The sequence below is a fragment of the Ylistrum balloti genome, unplaced genomic scaffold, assembly GCF_031769215.1.
Source record: "Ylistrum balloti isolate Yb309-2 unplaced genomic scaffold, AGI_CSIRO_Ybal_v1 Utg370988, whole genome shotgun sequence".
Classification (NCBI taxonomy): Eukaryota; Metazoa; Mollusca; class Bivalvia; order Pectinida; family Pectinidae; genus Ylistrum; species Ylistrum balloti.
Genome location: NW_026782553.1, coordinates 155,789 through 174,573, shown reverse-complemented (window position 1 = coordinate 174,573; position 18,785 = coordinate 155,789). Strand labels below are relative to the sequence as shown.

General features: G+C 33.5%; 1 protein-coding gene across 1 annotated transcript in view; it reads left to right on the top strand.

The window, feature by feature from the left end:
- The window catches only part of LOC132559868 (uncharacterized), a 54,693-nt gene that overhangs the window by 8,700 nt on the left and 27,208 nt on the right, over positions 1 to 18,785 (top strand). The window contains exons 9-28 of the mRNA XM_060224499.1: positions 478 to 648; positions 1,016 to 1,095; positions 1,410 to 1,523; positions 2,591 to 2,747; positions 4,632 to 4,881; positions 5,640 to 5,781; positions 6,117 to 6,449; positions 7,530 to 7,688; positions 8,404 to 8,647; positions 9,665 to 9,917; positions 10,142 to 10,340; positions 10,566 to 10,657; positions 12,112 to 12,161; positions 12,262 to 12,606; positions 12,873 to 13,081; positions 14,410 to 14,549; positions 15,437 to 15,546; positions 16,530 to 16,685; positions 17,215 to 17,308; positions 17,471 to 17,628. Coding sequence (XP_060080482.1) covers positions 478 to 648; positions 1,016 to 1,095; positions 1,410 to 1,523; positions 2,591 to 2,747; positions 4,632 to 4,881; positions 5,640 to 5,781; positions 6,117 to 6,449; positions 7,530 to 7,688; positions 8,404 to 8,647; positions 9,665 to 9,917; positions 10,142 to 10,340; positions 10,566 to 10,657; positions 12,112 to 12,161; positions 12,262 to 12,606; positions 12,873 to 13,081; positions 14,410 to 14,549; positions 15,437 to 15,546; positions 16,530 to 16,685; positions 17,215 to 17,308; positions 17,471 to 17,628 — 3,456 coding nt within the window. The remainder of the gene's footprint in view (positions 1 to 477; positions 649 to 1,015; positions 1,096 to 1,409; positions 1,524 to 2,590; positions 2,748 to 4,631; positions 4,882 to 5,639; positions 5,782 to 6,116; positions 6,450 to 7,529; positions 7,689 to 8,403; positions 8,648 to 9,664; positions 9,918 to 10,141; positions 10,341 to 10,565; positions 10,658 to 12,111; positions 12,162 to 12,261; positions 12,607 to 12,872; positions 13,082 to 14,409; positions 14,550 to 15,436; positions 15,547 to 16,529; positions 16,686 to 17,214; positions 17,309 to 17,470; positions 17,629 to 18,785) is intronic.

Here is an 18,785-nt window from a genome sequence, read left to right as displayed (position 1 = left end):
AATGAATAATTTGTTGAACACGCGGCGTGGTCACCACTTCAACTTGAATACCGTTTTGCTTACTTTCATTGAGATGACAATTACACATTTTTTCAACCATATACGAGGAAAAGGAGTTTCTTTACGACGTGTTTATTGTAAAACATATATAACAACAAATTATAGGAAAACTGATTCTACAAGTTTAAGGTTTCCAGAGATAAATGTTGTATGTAAGGCCAATTTTCGGTTTAAAAGTATCACCTATCATTGGCAGTTTGTTTCTCTATCAAATGCTTACATCGCTTCTGATTCTCTACATATGCAAATGGTTTAACATCGTTTAGAAAGATTTGTCAAATCTCTCTTTATTCTTACGTGTCAGATACATTTATGATTTATAATTATACCCGATTAAGTATATACACTGTGACTACATAAATATTTGTGTTATGTACAATTGCAAATAATAAAGTACGTGTTGTTTTTAATCTTCAGTTTGCACTGTTCTGAAAAGTGGAGATTGGTTATGGATAACATTTGAGAAGTTGGGACTAAGCCTAAAAGTAGATAAAAAATCCACTGTTTATGTAACCCTTAAAAACAAAAATGCTCAGTTACTTCCGAATATTGAGGGATTATGTGGCAACGACAATGGCGATGGTAATGGTAAGTGTGCGTTTCTTAAAGCATTGTACTGACAGATCCAGTATTAATTATCACCGCATCAGAACAAGGTAATATTAGGATCCGATATAAGTTTCTAAAACGCAGAGACTGTTGAAATAATGAACTTTACACGAAGGGAACAGCTATTTTGAAGGAGGTATCCTCCAGAAGCATTTTATTGTGAAAGTCGTAGTTAATGGAATCTTGTCAGAAACCGCAAAATGGTATGTCTAGACAGTCTCTAGCCAGGCCAATAATTGAATACTCGTTTTAAAGGTTTGACAGATTGGTAATTATTCAGATACACCATTGTTGTAGATTTTCTGTAATTAGTAAAGTAATATGATCATGTCTTTTTTTCACGTAGATGACTTCGTTACTCAGTCCGGTGTTGCGACAACTAACCCGACGTCATTTGCAAACTCGTGGGTAAACGGAGACGAAAAGGTTTGATTTTTTCCTTATTTTGTGATTAATATAGAAATGACATATTTATTCACGAGATACCTAGTATTGGGGTTACTTTAAATATGCGATTAATTTGATTTTCTAAGAAATGCTTTTTGTGTTCAAATCTTATAGAAAATTTGTTAGAATATAAATATGTAAAAAACAAAATTATGGACACATTTTTCTTTCAAATTATCATAAATGTACCTGAGGTTTGTAGTAAGGAAATAATGCAATCATTTCTCAAGAATCGTCGATGCATTTCTATGTCATTTAATAATGGACCCAATTGCGCTTTGTTTCCTTTTCAGTGCCCCATAGCGGGATCTGTTCCTAATTCTTGCAAAGATGATGTAAGCAAAGCACGTGCAATGGAGGCATGTGGAATTATGAGATCAAGTGTGTTTGCTGAATGCCGAGCAAAAGTAAGTGTACAAGTAACATCTGCACGGCGATGTTATATAATTTTGCTGTCATTGTTTAAGTAACAAATTGTGAACATCGTTTAGAATATCAACAGGCAATAAACAACAAGGTGTCCTCCTTTCAATATTATGACATATTTATATATTACAACTCGATCGAATCATATGGTTTATGCATATTTCTCACAATGTTTTCATTTGATTGTGTATGGTCCAGTTGGTAACTTTACTGACTATATATTGTAATTTCCACGTTAAAATTACAAAGTAATCATTTATATTATATTGTTAATAATGTACTAGGTGCTCTGTTTAATTGATCGTATACTCATAGTTTGAATCATATGACAGGTTTCGTTTGATATAAAGTTAATAACTGATTTACGGTCCACTGACAGTTTTACAGCACAGAAATAGGCATTCATGAAGGAAAGAATAGACAATTTGAAATTTTGAAATTCTGCTGATGAGAAATAAAAATGCTGTATGCTAGGTCATAGTTTAAAAGTTTTATATGTAAAAAACTCGATTTTAACAAAAATTGTCGGAAGTAAACTTTTTCTTAGACAAAACATTAAAATTATTTGCGTCAAATAGAATCATTCAGTCTTGAAACTGAGTAACAACTTTCTCTTCTGTACCTTACATTAAAGTATATTTCACAAATAGACGATTGATTAAAACAATGGAAAATAATACGTCGGAAATATTTGAATACCATTTTAATAGATAATATCTAAATCTTATGTTCTCGTATGTTTCAATAATTGAAGATTTAGTATTGATTATAATGTGTGTATGACCTAGATTATTAAAATTTTCAAAAAAATGTTTGTTACAATTTATAATTGCTTTTCCATTTTTGTGGTTTCGTTATTGTACGTCTTGTTCTCATTCGGGAATAAGACATTATGTATCCGTGTCGACCAAAATTTACACTGTAGGAGCCTTCGATAAAGCACTTTTGAAGCTGTGACTATGTCAACATTTATTTTGTTTATATTTTGCCTTAGTTGAATTGAATTTAAATTTATGTTAGTAATTTTGTTGTTGTCTTCATGGTATAGATGGCTTACATCAGTTGGTACCAGATGTGTGTGAACGAATACTGTCAAGCAGATGACGATGAAAAGGAATCAGTACGTTGTGAACAACTTGGAGCGTTTGCTCAGGATTGTTCTATGCAAGGGGCAGTCATAAATTGGAGGAGTCAGGGTTTGTGTCGTAAGTATTATTTATGATATAATGCTTATTGCATAAAATTGTCCCAGTAATGATACACTTGGAAACATGCTGTTGAAGTGTAAGTGTAAAGCGTTTTCAATACCACTCCTATTGAATCTGGTAAGAACGAAAAATACGGTAAAACATCATATAGATATTTCCATGTAACAGCTTAACTGTTTCGTAAATAAACATTATGATTTGAATAGTTGTCCCCTAGTAAGAATTTAAAACATATATTGTATTTTCTCAGAAAAAAATGTCAACATGTCAACTTAGTCATAATCCAAAATACAATAAAAATACAAAATATGATCAAAAGGAATATTTTACAAGGAAGTAAAGTACAAGGAGAAAATAAGAAAAGGGGTTCGGGAAGAGTAAACGTCTTCTTCTTCATCGAAGAGTTGATAAAAAGCATCTGTTGTGTCTGATTGACATTTGATTTGTTGCAATGTGAGGAGAAACCGCTTGCTTCTAAAACAAGTAATAAAGCAACAATGTGTCCGAGTTTCTTATTTTCCATATAGATATAGATCTCTAGTTTCTAAACCATTTACCCTTTTACAACCCAAATTTCAAAAGGTAGTAACCAATTTAAAGCTTTAATATATTTCACATATTTAACATATTTCAAAGCAATTCATTTAAGCAGCGAGTGTATTATATATATTTTTTTTCATTTTTTATTTAAGTTTTTGTTTTTACTCCCCTGCCTGTGAAACCAGAGGGGACTATAGCATCTCCTGTCTGCCTAAATGTCCGAATGTTAGTTTCCAGACGATAAGTTGAGAAAAGATCATGAATTTGAATGAAATTTCATTTACTGTTAGGTTATGAAATAGAGTGGGATTGAGTTTGAGGTCGAAAGGTCAACTACAAATGTCATTGTTGCTGCAATAAATATTTTGGTTTTGGTTTGAAGATGATGACTTCAGAAAGGATTTATGGATATAGTTGAAATTTCATACATTGTTAGGTTATTATGTTATACAGAGTGAATTTGCGTTTGTGGTCAAAAGGTCAATTGAGATGGTCACTGTTACTAAAAACAGAGTTTTATGGTCATATTTTGGCTTCCAGAGGATAACTTGTCATAGGATTGAGAGTCAAATGAGAAGCAGTGAAGAATTTGAAACTCACTAGACATTTATCACCATTTTTAGGGCCATGCATTAAAGATGCGGGATGCAGTTTGTATAAATATCACCAGTAGTCAACAGAAAAATGTTTAAGGTCACTGTGTCCAAAAGTCAAAGTCAAGTTTTCATCTTTTCGTGTGTATGCTGACACTGTAAAATTAAATTTACCTTTAAAAGTCAGACACTAAGCCGGGTTTTTTCTGATATGTCAATGTTTTAGTTTGTTTTCTGATTATCACTTAATTGGATTAGAGCTGACGGACTTGATTAAAACTTCATACAGTATTTAGCACATGGGAGTGCATATACTTTTTGTCCGCGTAATTTTCTTGTATTTGCATCTTTCCTGTCAAGACACTGATTTTTGGAGCGAGTACTTTCAATTGTTAAAATGAGATATCTGTTAATTGTTATCAATTTCTATTCTGCGTAGAAACGTTAATTAACAGCAGGGGTAGCCTGCTAGCAAATTTGACAGGAAGATATTTGCAATTACATCTACTACCAACAACATTCGACATTGTTATATTAAAAGAAGCACTGTATTTTTATACGATATGGCAAATTCAGCAATAGGAAATGACTGCGTGTTTGAAAGGCCATGGTCGAAGGGCCAGCAATAACTTTGTGATAACAAAATACAGTGAGACAATAATTTGATTAAAATTACCATAATAATATAACTCAATACTAATGAAAGTTCATGCAGGTAAACTGTTAGTTTTATTTCATACAATTTCAGCAAAACAGTGTCCAGAAGGTCTGGTTTACAACGAATGTGGTTTATATTGTCCCAGAACATGCAACAATATATTCGTGGAGCTTTCCGATGCATGTTCAAAGGAGAAATCACAGTGCGTGTCCGGATGCGAATGTCCAAGTGGCAAAGTACTTGAAAACGGCAAATGTGTGTTTCCGTCAGAATGTAGTTGCACCAACAACCGCATGACCTACAGCCCTAATGCAACCATAAAAGTAGACTGTAACTCCTGGTAAGCCAATGTATCTTATTACCTTTTTAATTATCGTTATTGGTACATCTGTGGGTCAAATATAATTTAGAGTACAATCTTTGCCCATATTGGTAATTTCCTCAACTATTATTCAGATTATTCTTTGGAAATTTACAACGTGTGGTTTCACGTTCAATTGTTTATAATCTAAATATCATTCTGTTATTCTTATTATTAAATAATTATTATACTCATCTTCAAAGTTAATATTTTTCGTTTAGTTGTGTTGCACTGCTATATGTCTGAAACCTTGAGTACCACTGTCAATCCTACTATTAATCTTAGCGAGTAGCGTTATTTCATTTCAATAAAAATCCAATGTTACAACATATGAATGTTTATGACCTCAGAGCTAACACTTCGACTAGCCATTGTTCTAACTTTCCTTACAACTATGGTCTAGCCGGGCACATATTAGTTGGCGCGATTTATGCATATTCTCAAAGATTAAGCTGCAAGATATTTTCTTGGGGAATTAAAATACCGTGAAACCTAATCATTTAATCGGAATGTGAAAATGGGGATACTTATGCATTATACATTAGCATCATCACAGTAGGATTCGCCTGTGATGACAAGGGTCTAAATTGAGAAACCGATGACACCACAGTAGTATAGTTGGTTTGGTTCTATTGATTTCCATATAAAATACATCATGTCGTTCCCAAAAAAAAAAAAAAAAAAGATTGCAAAACTCGAACAATTCACTTAAGTTATTTTTTCTCGCATTTCTACAGCACATGCAGTTTTGGAAAATGGCACTGTACAGAAAACGAATGTGCAAAAATTGGCAGTTTAACCGGCCTTTCCCATGTCCAAACTTTTGATGGAAAACATTTCAGCTTAGATCCATCTGCCTGTGCCTTCGTACTTATTGAGGTAAGTTAGAGAATGTAATAAAGAAGACTTCAAACAAATTCTAATCTGATAAAGTTGAACTCTACGTTGACATTTGCAATTTTATTATGAAGTAATACCATCATTAAATCCAATTGCTGAAGATAGTGTTGTCAACTGTGTCATTATAAATCACGATTGCTTTACTGATGATTAGTTTCCAGAGGATTGCAGGCTTGATTTTTTTCAAACGCAAAACTGATAGGGTAGAAATGTGGAAAATGACATGACGGCTCTTTTTTTCCTACATGTAAAGGTTTTGTCGGTAATATTTGTAAAATAATATTTCGTTGATTTGTTCCTTTTTTATATTTCAGTCAAGAGACCCGAATGGTGATAGTCGAATAAATCTAACCGTGCAGGCAGTATTTGATACTTGTCCAACAACGAGTACCATGCTAGGACGAAATTGTTTGGTAGCGGTGAACATCAAGTACAAAACAACTTCTTTAAACATCCGAGGAGATTTGATAACAGTCGGTGATACAGTGTTGAATAAGAAACAAGGACTGTACATGTATTACTCGTCAGACCTGGTTATCGAGCAGGCTACAACAAGCGTAAATACGATCAGGGGATTAGGATTCCAAATCTTTCTTAACCGCAAATTAAACATTTATTTGCGACTAGATAGAGTATTTGAAAAAAAGGTAAATGCATGATGTATTATTATTTATAGCGAAAAAAAATATATTTTCTTTCATCAAACTCTCATCAACCAAACAATAGAATTGTGTATCATAAATAATGTGGCCAAAGATGACATAAATAGTAATATTTTGTAACATTTTTGCCATTGAATATAGTGTTATTTTTCACTAGTGTGTCCAATATTTTTCGTATCTTTCACTGAATGTACTAAAATATCAAACACACTTGTGAAATATATTTGCTATTACTGAAGACAATATTAGATATCCTCGATTGATGTGTCTGTGGGTAGGTAAAACATATCCGAATTAAGGAACAAATCCCAAGGTTCTGCTGAGGGTTTAACCACATGTGTGGGTCCTGTAGGTGATATATCGCTATCAAACGTACAGATCTGTATGTAGAAACTTTCATTTTCAAACGTGTCTCCGCTGAGGTCAGAATGACGACGTCTGATCAAAACATAGAAACATTTGATTTATTTCTCCCTTATTTTCAAAAGAAGTTTATGTTGAGCAGTGGAATATTCACAGCCAATATTTGAATTGCAGTTTCACATATTTGCAGTTCTAAACAGACACCCATGCGTGTCGAAGTATACTTATGTGTTGGTATGAAGCATGAAAACTGAAATTAGTTGCATTAAATTTCGAATGATTAAATGAATAATACATTTGTTGAATCCGCCAACTTTCTGATGTATTTCCTTTAACTATTGAAACGCATAACGCAATCTCTGCATTAAAATATATTACCCTAGAAAGAGCAATATTACAAAGATAATACGGGGGAAAGATAACAACATATGTTAAGAATAACATTTATCTACATTTTTGTTGTGACTAAGGTGATTGTTTAACCAAGTACAAAATAAATTCATATCTTCACTAATCAACTGGATAAACGGATTTGTATAATCAAAAGATAAACAATATATTACGGATTTATACTTAACATATCCATCGAGCGTAAAGCCACCTTCATCTTCGCATTTCAGTGCGATAAATATGAATTTGTGTACTTTGTGATCTTATCTTGACATGTTGATTAATAACACAGATATCTTTCATCTTTGCAAGGTTCTCGGACTTTTTGGAAATTATGACAATATTGCATCAAATGAATTTGAAACGAGACATGGAAGCATAGAAACAAAAAGTCACATATTTGCCCATGAATACAAAGACTGTTTGGATCCATCAAAGGAATATAATCACCCTTGTCTTGATTTATCAAAGGTAAGGACAATAAACCTAGATCGTCCAATTTGTAATGCCATAACCAATCGTAATAATGATCTGGAACTTGAACATTACAGCATGAGTAAAGTAGGTAGTTAGCTTTCTACCTTTGACTCAGTGTGTGAAGTCTTGATCTTTCCATTTAATTATCTCGGATAACATTAAACACAGTATTTGAATGATGCAAAGCTGATTACGAAGGTATCAAGTATATGAGTTACCTTAATATGCCGAATTATCCTTTTCAGGATTAATTTCCCACATTACTTCACTTGTTTAGATGATATATTACATTTCAGTTTAATAGGTGGAATTCCAGGTGATTTTTAACAGAATTATGAAGATGTTTAATAGTATAAAAGAAAAATTATCTGATGTTTTCCTATATTACCCTCTGTTTGATCAATATATATATACTTATTCTGTCCTCCAACATCCTTTGGAAGTCTCCCAGAAACTGTTCATGGAAAATTCCTCAACGAAAATATCCTCTAAATAATCTGCAAAATCTATAACTGAATATCCATCCTCTATTTAAGAAATGACCTGCATACTGTTGTTCATTTTAAAGGACTTGAGGATGAAATGATAACGAGATACAATTATATAAAACACGTGTAATCTTTAATTGATGATTGCTAAAAAAAGATTTCTATTATATTTTTCTCCTTGTCAGATGAGAGGACCGTGATGTTTTTGTTTTCATTTACAGAAAATAAAGGCTGAAGAAAAGTGCAAACCGCTCATTAACCATCCAATATTCACTGAATGCTTCAACCATGTAGATGGTAACGTGTTTTATACGAACTGCATCGAGGACTACTGTGCAAGTAAAAGCCAGGACGTAAACAATACTGTTTGTGCTATCACAGAAGCGATGGCATTGCAATGTGCACACATTGGAGACTACAGTGCTGTTAATTGGCTTTATGATGAAACGTGGTCTGATATGTGTGGTACGTAGAATGTAAAGAAAATTGTCATATTAGCTTAAGTATATGATTGCAAAGTTTACTCACTATCAGCGAATTGCTATTGCACAATAATAAGTTTATGTGCACTAATAAGACACAACTTTAGTAAGAAAATCATAACAACTCACTGGAATTCATACTTTGGCGGCTATGTATTCACATTGCTGAGGCGAAGTATCATAAACAAGAAACAACAAGAAAATACCATCATGTCAACAAAATCATCATCCAAACATTGACCATCAAGAAAAAATGCATATGACTTCATTCATTTGGCATTGCGTCAGTTCGTATTATCAACGTGATAACAAACTTAAGATATACTCGCTAAGATTATTTCATAAAAGTAAGTCATTCTTTAAGATAGGTGACTTTAATAACGTTTAGTAATTCAATACCCCTCCTAATGACATTTAATTTCATTTAAACCTTTGCACCTAATCTTGTTTAAATGGTGACGGTATATCGTGAGGATTTAGATGAGGTATTTCTTATTGAAACACTTTTACAGAATTGATATTTCTACATGACGGTATTTGTGTATTTCCTACTTGTACGTCTGATACCGAAGGAAATGCATTTCCGTTCGTATGTTATTAAACAAACGTCAAAAAAAAAAATAAAATAAAAATAAACCAGGAAAACAGGAAGAAAAAAATCGTCATGCACACAATAACGGATAGCATCAATTCGTTCTGTAAATTTGATTCGCACAAATGTACTATGTATTTGAAGAGGTCTGTCAATAAAACTACCCGCAATTTGACCCAGAGGTACTGTTTTACACAACATGACTTCACAATCAAAACTCCGATCACGAATTATTTTTGCTCGCCTTAAAAATGCAGATTTGTTTTACCTTTCACTAATATGAATCATGTTTTCAAAATATTCGAAAGACTAGGGTGCAATAATTTAGAGAAAATCATCTTGAATACTGAATTGAAAATATATAGCCAACGAAATTTCTTTACATGTAACACTTTTGGTTTTGTTTAGCTGAATATGCTGTGTGTGAAGGGGGCAGCGTCTACACCACCTGTGCCAATACTTGCGAAGGCAAGTGCCGTGATATACAGGTCAATGATATGTCGTGTAAAGAAATATGCATGCCTGGATGTAAATGTCCGGAAGGCCAACTTTTGAGTGATACAAATGTGTGCGTTCTTATTGAAGAATGTTCATGTTTTGACCGATATTCGAACACGTTTAAAGAGGCACATTCAATTACCACTCAAGGCTGCAGAAACTGGTGAGCATGTCTTTATCTTTCCAACATACGATAAGCGACCTCAGATCAAGTTGTTTCGATTTGTAACTGGGGTCTGGTATTTTAATTTGCTTGAGTGACTGAATATGAAAAATAAAATTAACTTCTCAATAGATATAAAATACCAGATAATTGTTAATGTTGTTAAATAACATGATCAAATATGCAATGATTGAAGCTCTTTTTATCCTGTTTCTTTGTATCAGTACTTGCAAAAATGCCAATTGGGTGTGCGACAATGAAGATTGTGACGACAGTATTGACTGTCCAAAAAACCAAATCTACAAAAAAGGTCTCACTGGCTGCGAATCAACTTGTGAAACTTTGGACCGTACAATATCGTGTGGAAATTCTCTAACATATGACGGATGTGCCTGCCCAGATGATATGTACAAAACAAAAAATGTATGCAAATAATACGCCGTTCAATTTGAAACGAGTACATTTGCGATTAGCTTTGTTTCCTCAATATCAAGAGTGGGAAAATAATTGGAATTTATTAATAAACTTGTAATTCAAAACGTTACCAATATTTATCTTTATAATGCAAATATGTTTAACTGGTAAAGACGTTTTCACTTGAATTTTAATATATCATTCTAAAATTTGTTATATATCTTTTGTTTTCAGGGTACTTGTGTAATGAAGGATGAATGTCCATGTTCTCGTTTCGGCGAATACTATAGCCCAGGTGAAACTTTCGAGGAATCGTGCAAAACATAGTAAGTCTGCGTTGTATGCATAATCATGATCATTGCTGTCACCATTAAGAAAGTATATTTTCATATTCCCACTGTAAGTTGAAAAGAAAAAAAAACAACAAAAAATCCAACAGAAAACATAGTAGGAACGTGACTACTAGTTTGGGATTAGATCGTAGGAGGATGGTATTCAGTCACTTTCGCGGATGATATAGTCACTCAATGGCTATTTCAATGTAGCATAACGTTAGAATGGAAAATATTAACCCTCTAAAGCCCGGTATGACCGATGAGTTCTACAATTTACCGACAATATCTGAAGTCCTAATCATCATTTACGCGAAGGTGGAAAGCATGCAAAGGGCAAAACGCAAATGGTTCTGATTAGATCAAATGGGTATAACAAAAGTGTATTTAGGGACTGTTGTTTATTTTATATTACGTAACATCTTATTTACATATAAGGTAATTCAATAAGGTTTCCTCCTGCGCACAGTTATTCAGATGATTAGTGAGTGTATTTTTATCAGAAATGCTTGTATGCTTTTCAGCGTGCGGCGAATGAAGCGTTTTTGTTGTGATTTCCAGGATATTACCTCTAATGTAATTTTGCAAGGAAATTTTTTTTTTTTTTGATGTAGAACACATTATTACTATCATTGTTCCCGAATGAACTGTTTCGCTCAGCTTACCTCATTCTTGAATAACTGACTCATTTATTTTGAAGGATTTTTCAACTTCGTGCGATTATATTTGGATAGAGTAGACAGAAGATTGTCAAATGACAAAAAAAAAAAAAAAAAAAAGAAAAAAAAGAAAGAAATGAATTAAAAAATCCATTTACTATACACCTATATATATTGATATAAAAGTACGAAAATGAATTGAACTGCACCATACAGCTGTGACGTCATTCTAAGATTTATCAGTAATGTTAAGGGCCTAACGTGAAAACTAAAATCCGACTGCGAAAACAATTAGTTGTGTAAAGAAATGTCATAATTTAGACCGGGATATCACCGGTCTCATTATCCAGTAAATTCCGCAATTCTCATGTATCTGATGATATCAAAGGAGCGTCATATTAGTGTGTTTATTTTCTATGAGTCACTATTCGAATTAATCTAAACATGGCATGCACGTTACACAGACTTGTGTTTTAACAAGTCAAACAGTATGTTTAGATATAAATTGGACAAATATTCCATCTATGTAAAGCCACATTTATGTATAAAAACATGTGCTGTATTTATGTTGTGTGTTATCCAGTAAAAGGGGTGTATTGTATAGTCCTTATGATTACAATTCCATGCCAACTGTCTAAATGTCCGACTTGTTTGACTTTAAAAGAGATAATCACATATATGTACGAGAGGTATTTTATAAATGATATAAAATGAAATATGAAAAATAAAAAAAATCAAAGAATAGTTAATGTGCTGAAATGGATAAATACGATATGGTTTATCTTTTAGCCGCTGCAAAGACAGACAATGGAGTGTCATAGCTAAGGAAGACTGTCCAGGTAAGGGAATATGTATTGAACATTTGCAATAACTTCAATACATGGATTTTGATATCATAATTATATGATATTATTAATATGCCGACAATTTCTATTATAGCTGTGTGCTGGGCATCGGGAGATCCTCATTACACCACGTTTGATGGCATCCATTTCAATTTCCAAGGTGACTGTTCTTACACTTTGGCTAGGAGTAACGGGACATTTGATATCAGTTCAGAAAATGTGGAATGTGGAGATGGTGGCGTTACTTGTACAAAAATGGTACATGTAAAGTTACAAAGTGGTTTGACGATATCATTGGTAAGAGGTTCTCCCGTAAAAGTTGGTGACACAGTTGTTAACGGCATTAGCTACAAAACATCTGGTGTCGATGTTTCCATTGAATTCCCGTGGGTCCGTGTCACAGTCCTTGACGAAGATATTTCCGTGATGTGGGATAACGGTAAGTTACTGCTGATTATTTGTGTTACATACATTCTAAGATTCATTTTGAATACAAAATTTCATCTTTATAAAATGAAGAGAAACCATGAAGTGTTGAATTTTTGACTTGTGTAAGTTTGTATTACACCACAAGAAATTGAAACCTAAATTCACTATAAATGGCATTTTACCGGCGATGTATAAATGCCATTCTGCGATTTAACAACTCTTTCTCTTTGCTTATGCTTATGATAATTAAGTATATATCTTCATTCCCCCTACAAGGTACAAGGGTTTATATTTTCCTCGGCTCCAAATGGAAAGGCAGAGTGGAAGGTCTCTGTGGAAACTATGACGATATTGATAGTAACGACATGCTGTCTCAGAATGGAATGAATGATGTTAAGGATATATATGGGTTTGCTAACTCATGGAAAACAAGTACAACATGTGCTGATGTACATTCTGATCCAACAGAATCTTTACCTTGTCAGGTCAGTGATGATTTCTTGTCGTACATATTCATTTGAGTCCTAATCTGCTAGAATGCATCAATGTGGAAAAAATGAAGCAAGTTCTGAAAAGAGTTTAATCGTATATTCCATATGACACATCTTTTATTAAGAAAAAAAAAATACAGAAGATCGAACATAGATATATCTTCCGAAGGAATGCCGGATCTGAATTACGATATGACTCTATGTGTCTTAAATATATATAGGTCAACATTCACATAGGTGATGATACAAGGCCATCCTTAATTCATTTTGCAATAAAAAGGATATACCTCATCGATAAGTTTCATACATACTGGAAAACATTTGTAATATATAATTGAAAACACATGTTACCTATTTATTGATAAGACGAATCTCGGTGGATTGACATAGACGCATTGGGAAGGTATCGAGAAAATACAGAATACTACATTGAAGAAAAAAAATATGTTTGACAATTGTTTTTATGGATACCAAAACTTTCTATATTGCTTGACAACTATGGAATAGATTGGTATATCCAACACTTTGACATCACTTTTCCGGCCGACTATTTGCAGCCTCATTGATCATATATCAATATATTTTCCTTTACTTTCTTATCGACGGATTCGGAATAGTATTGTAAATGTTTTAGCTACTAACTGAAGTGATTACGTTTTCAGGTAGTACATCATATCAAAGGACACATAGTTTTGCTTCAGCGAGTTTCTTTCCAACTTATTCAACAGTTCAGTTAATAAAGGGGAAGTAATTAGGATACCAACGGTCTATAACATCTGCAGTGTTCTGCAGTAGACGTATATGCATATATGCATGTATAAAAGCCTCTTGTAAATATTTGCCCTGATATTTGATATGTATCATTTATGTGTACATGTCGATACATTAGTATTTGCAGCAATGGTATCTAGCTCATGAAATAAAGCAATGGAATTCAATTCTTATGATATGCTCATCAAAAATTTGTATTGTAATGAGGTCTGTTCTCATAAGGTTAAGAGCTTATACTTTATTGCAGATCTTTATTGTCATTCTGGCTTAAAAGTGATATTGATTTGCCGTTTACAAAACTGCGTGATAAAAAAACGATAATGTAGTGTTGTATAATCATGTGAAGTTAAGAATATTGAATTGATCATTCGTTATTATTGACAAACATGTAACAATATCCGTAGAAGGGATTTGTTTATTTAATTTTCATCAATACGGAACGATCCATTGAAATAGATATAAAAGTAGCTAAAATATCTTCAATATATAAATAAAGTTTCAATAATGAAGAAACAAGGTATGGGAATAGCTTCCTCTTTTATTTTGAATAGGGTAGTCAAAGTATCCGTGCTGCCTGGGCCGAACAGTCATGCAAAGTCATTATCGAAGGCGAGCTTTTTGCAGAATGTCGCAAACAGCCCAAAATACAGACAGACAAAATGTATCAAGATTGTTTGACAGATGCGTGCAGGTATTTTACTTTTTCTATTACTTTAAATAACCTATATGTTTTGTCCGATTCACACACTCAAAACATACTCTAATCAGTGTATCCATGTCTCGCTTTATTAAGGTTATGGAAATGCCGTAATGAATTGCCAGTACGTTGCCGTAATAACCATCCTAACATTTAAAGTCATGACGAGATATACCCATCCGTCAGTCGGATTCTTCTCCAACCATTTTCGAAATATTCTTTAACGAAATATCAATAAATCGTCCAATTGTATTGCTCGACAATTTGATAGTGGGAAGAGCTTCTACGTCTTTGATAGGTGAAATGAGCAGAATTACTGACTTTAAGTTAGTGCGGGGCAGCTTCGAACAAAAACTGTCCCATAATGGTTTTGTTTGTTTCTTAACACCATTTTAAAAATAACATCTGTTGATGATTTTACACTGGGAATATCTTCACTTTTGGTTATTTTAACACTTGACTTCGTGTCACATTGAAACCGAAATTCTTGATCAAATTTCCAATAACTTAATAGAATAAGTGTACTATTCCCTACATGAAGTGGTTCACTGCATACGAGTAGTACAAGTAATACCGCAAGTGTGTTGGTCTATGACTTTACTTATGGATCTAAACACTTCTTAAATACCCGGTGGTTGAATTACCCTTTCTCTTACATTTCTCCTTTATGTGAACAAAATGCTTGTGGTTAAGATTCATACATCATTAACCACGACTTTCGGAAGACCGCGTACGAAAAATCAACCTCTAATTCAAAATAACAAGATCATCGAACAAAACCATATAACGTAAAATAATCAAACCAATATATTCACATATAAAGCATACTATACCTCGAAAAAACTCATACTATCGTAATAAGTCACAATATATGTCCACAGTTGCAATAAAGGCGGTGATTGTGAGTGTCTGTGTACAGCGGTCGCCAATTTCGCCGAGGCATGTAACGCGTTGGGTATACATGTTAAATGGAGAACACCACATTTCTGTCGTAAGTATGACTGGTAACTAGGACTGTCATTTCAATGTAATAATTGAAAGTCTAGTTGTTTGATGTTATTTTGGTAGTATGCAATTACTTTGATACCAATTTCAATTGCGCAGTGTTATTTATAGATATAGCAATATGATATAACATTTTCATCGTAAATGTGTAATAAAAGTATTTGGTCATGTATACGATTTCTTATTTAAAAACTCCACCAGAAATGTAGCCGCTAGTTCGCAGATAAAGATTTTTTTACAAATGATTACAGTGACATTGACCTTGAGAAAAAATAAAATCATGAAACTTGCACTTGTTCAAGACATTCTAGTCCTAGTGTCTATTACGTGTGTGTAGACTGATAAGAACTCAACAACAAATGAAGACGATAGATCGCTTACAATGATTATCTAAAAACAGTGACGTGATGCAACAATCCTGGAATGAAGCTAGCATGATGGCTTACATGTGTGTGAAGTTTGATGAGAATTCCTTAGCGAATGGAGCTGATTAAGCACTGGCTGACAATAATTTTGACTGTATATATATATATATCTATATGAAAAACGGTAAAACTACATTTGGCTTTGTCACACCATACCTCAAAATCAAAATTTTCCAAGATATTGTAATACTTATTAAGCCTGTAAAGTTTGATGAGAAATCCTCAAGGAATGAAGCCGCAAGAACACTGACAAATTATCCGAGACCTAGGGACGGACGCAAAGACAGACTGTGAAAAAGTATACCCCCTCAATACCATGTTACCGGTATCATAATGTCTGGGTGCATTCTAGCCGGACGTGCATGTACAATTTGTGACATTAAGCCTGGAACAGATTAAGTTTATAGTTTTACCATTACATCGTAAAATTGATTCTCTTGTTCTGTTTTGATGGTTGTAATTTTACATCAGTTCACATGTGAACCAAACGTCAGTAAACGCTAATGACAACCGAATGAAAAGATGCATTTTTATCCCTTTAAAGCAATTATGTGTGAAGGAGGCAGACGGTATACACCTTGTCGATCGCCATGCCCACAAACATGTGTAAATATTGGCAACGAGCCGGAGCCATACTGCAACGATACGCAATGTGTGGAAGGTTGCAGCTGTCCAGAGGGATATGTGGAAAGTGGTAAGTGTAATCATGTTTCGGTGATTTGACGATTCCGTTCGTTTTAAAAGGATGATCTACCTCTGTCCAAATCCATTTATTTTGGTGTCTGAGAAAAGTGCAAAAGCTGATTAATCCTTATGACAAGTCCCCGATATAGCAATTACGTAATAAAATGCGTGGTCATTGCGTCTACATGTGTGTTCAGTGTAAAGCTAGAATAAGACAAATCGCTCTGGATTCCTATCCACCCATATCGCAATATATCAAATCCTCATTTTTTCTTAATTAGAAGTTAATGAACACTGGTTCTACTATTTTTTGTGTTAGGTTTTTGAATTTACATTTATATAGGTGGTACAATAAAATTAATTGTGAGTCATATTTACTACTGGAGGTGATCAGTTTTGCTTTTTTCTCCTTGACATACCAGTAAATCGTTTATTGTATCACTTTATATTCCGGTAGATGTCCGTATAATTATAGATTATGATTTGATTTAATATATTATATGTTTGAATGCTGTCTACTCATTATTAATTACTATCTTTTTAAGTCGATGGATGCATGCCTGCTGATGAATGTCCGTGCCATCATAAAGGTGTGGAATTTGAAGCAGGATCCGTAATAGTAACTGACTGTATGACTTGGTAAGCTTTTCATATCTCAAATATTTCACGTCTCGCTCCTAATAAGAATATTTACACAGCGAATTGATCTTTATTATTTACCAATACGGTAGGAAATGGGTTGAAAACACTTTGGTATATCGACAGGATTCAAGTTTTTAAAACATGTCGGTTTGTTGACAGTACCTGCGTTTCCGGATCATTTAAATGCGTCGGCGACAGCTGCAAACCTAACTGCACGACAGATGAATTCACATGTTCTAACGGAAAATGCATTTCAGACATGTATAAATGTGACACTTTCCACGACTGTGATGATGGATCTGATGAAGGAAACTGCAGTAAGTTTCACGCCTATGAACTGGACAACACTGTAAATAGGATAAAGTTGAGCTTAACGTTATGTTTATTATGATATTCTAATATAAATCGAATATACAAATTTTATAACGACGGTATGAGCTGAATTTGACATTTTGTTCCAGTGTACTAAGTACATAAACTAGGTAGATAGTATTCACCTGTTTTACGCTGCTGAAAAAAGCAGAAAATGTATTTTGTAAACTAATTTAGCATTGTGTCATCTCTACAGGTCTATTATATTGCAATCAAAGCAAGGTTACATCATTTTGTACAACTATATCAATTTCCATGGTCAATGAAAGAATTAAACCTCTGGTAAAATGATAGAGACTGCGTTATGAATATGTAATCATACTATAAGATTATGTGCTCTGGTAGACTTAGTATCTTTTGCTTCATAAACATCATCCATAATGTATATTTGCTCCTAACCACATGGTTTGATTAATGATGAAACGCTTTTTCTTCAAATTATCTTCATCTTAATTTTAGTACGTCCATGCAGGACAGCAGCAATATCGGTTCGAGTTGATATTTGTTCCAAATTCTGCACCAAATTATCTATTAAAAATATTAAGTTATTAAATGATGGTCTCATATATGCTAGTTAAATAAATGCATTGAGTGCGAGTGCCGTTTTTGAGGCTGTGTCACGTTCTTGGGATGTTGGGGAGCAGTCGCCGACTTCAAAGTGCTACCAGTATCATGCGAAATAAATTACTAGTTTGGGGCTTGCGAAAGCATTTTTTCTTGACATATCGGGTTTTATATGAGAATGAAAAATCGGTGAAAGGTATGTCGTGGTTATGTTACCGTCTACTGTTAAATAAATGTAGAACAACGTCAAATAACTAACATTTTATCCATGTATTGTATCTATCTTTCTATTGTTGCATTATGATAACCTTTTGAATAATACAAACGTGGAAGCATGGTTTACATAGAGCGGACGTGTTGCTACATCTGTTTGATATGATAAGGGGAAAAGGGTCGCGAGAAAGATAATCAATCACGTACTTGAAGATGGGAGAGGAACATCTCCGCCTCTTAATTTTCCTAACTCTCAAAAAATCCTTTTTTTCTGACCTATCATAAATTCAGGGAAAGTCCTGTTATTTCTCAGTTTTATAATTGT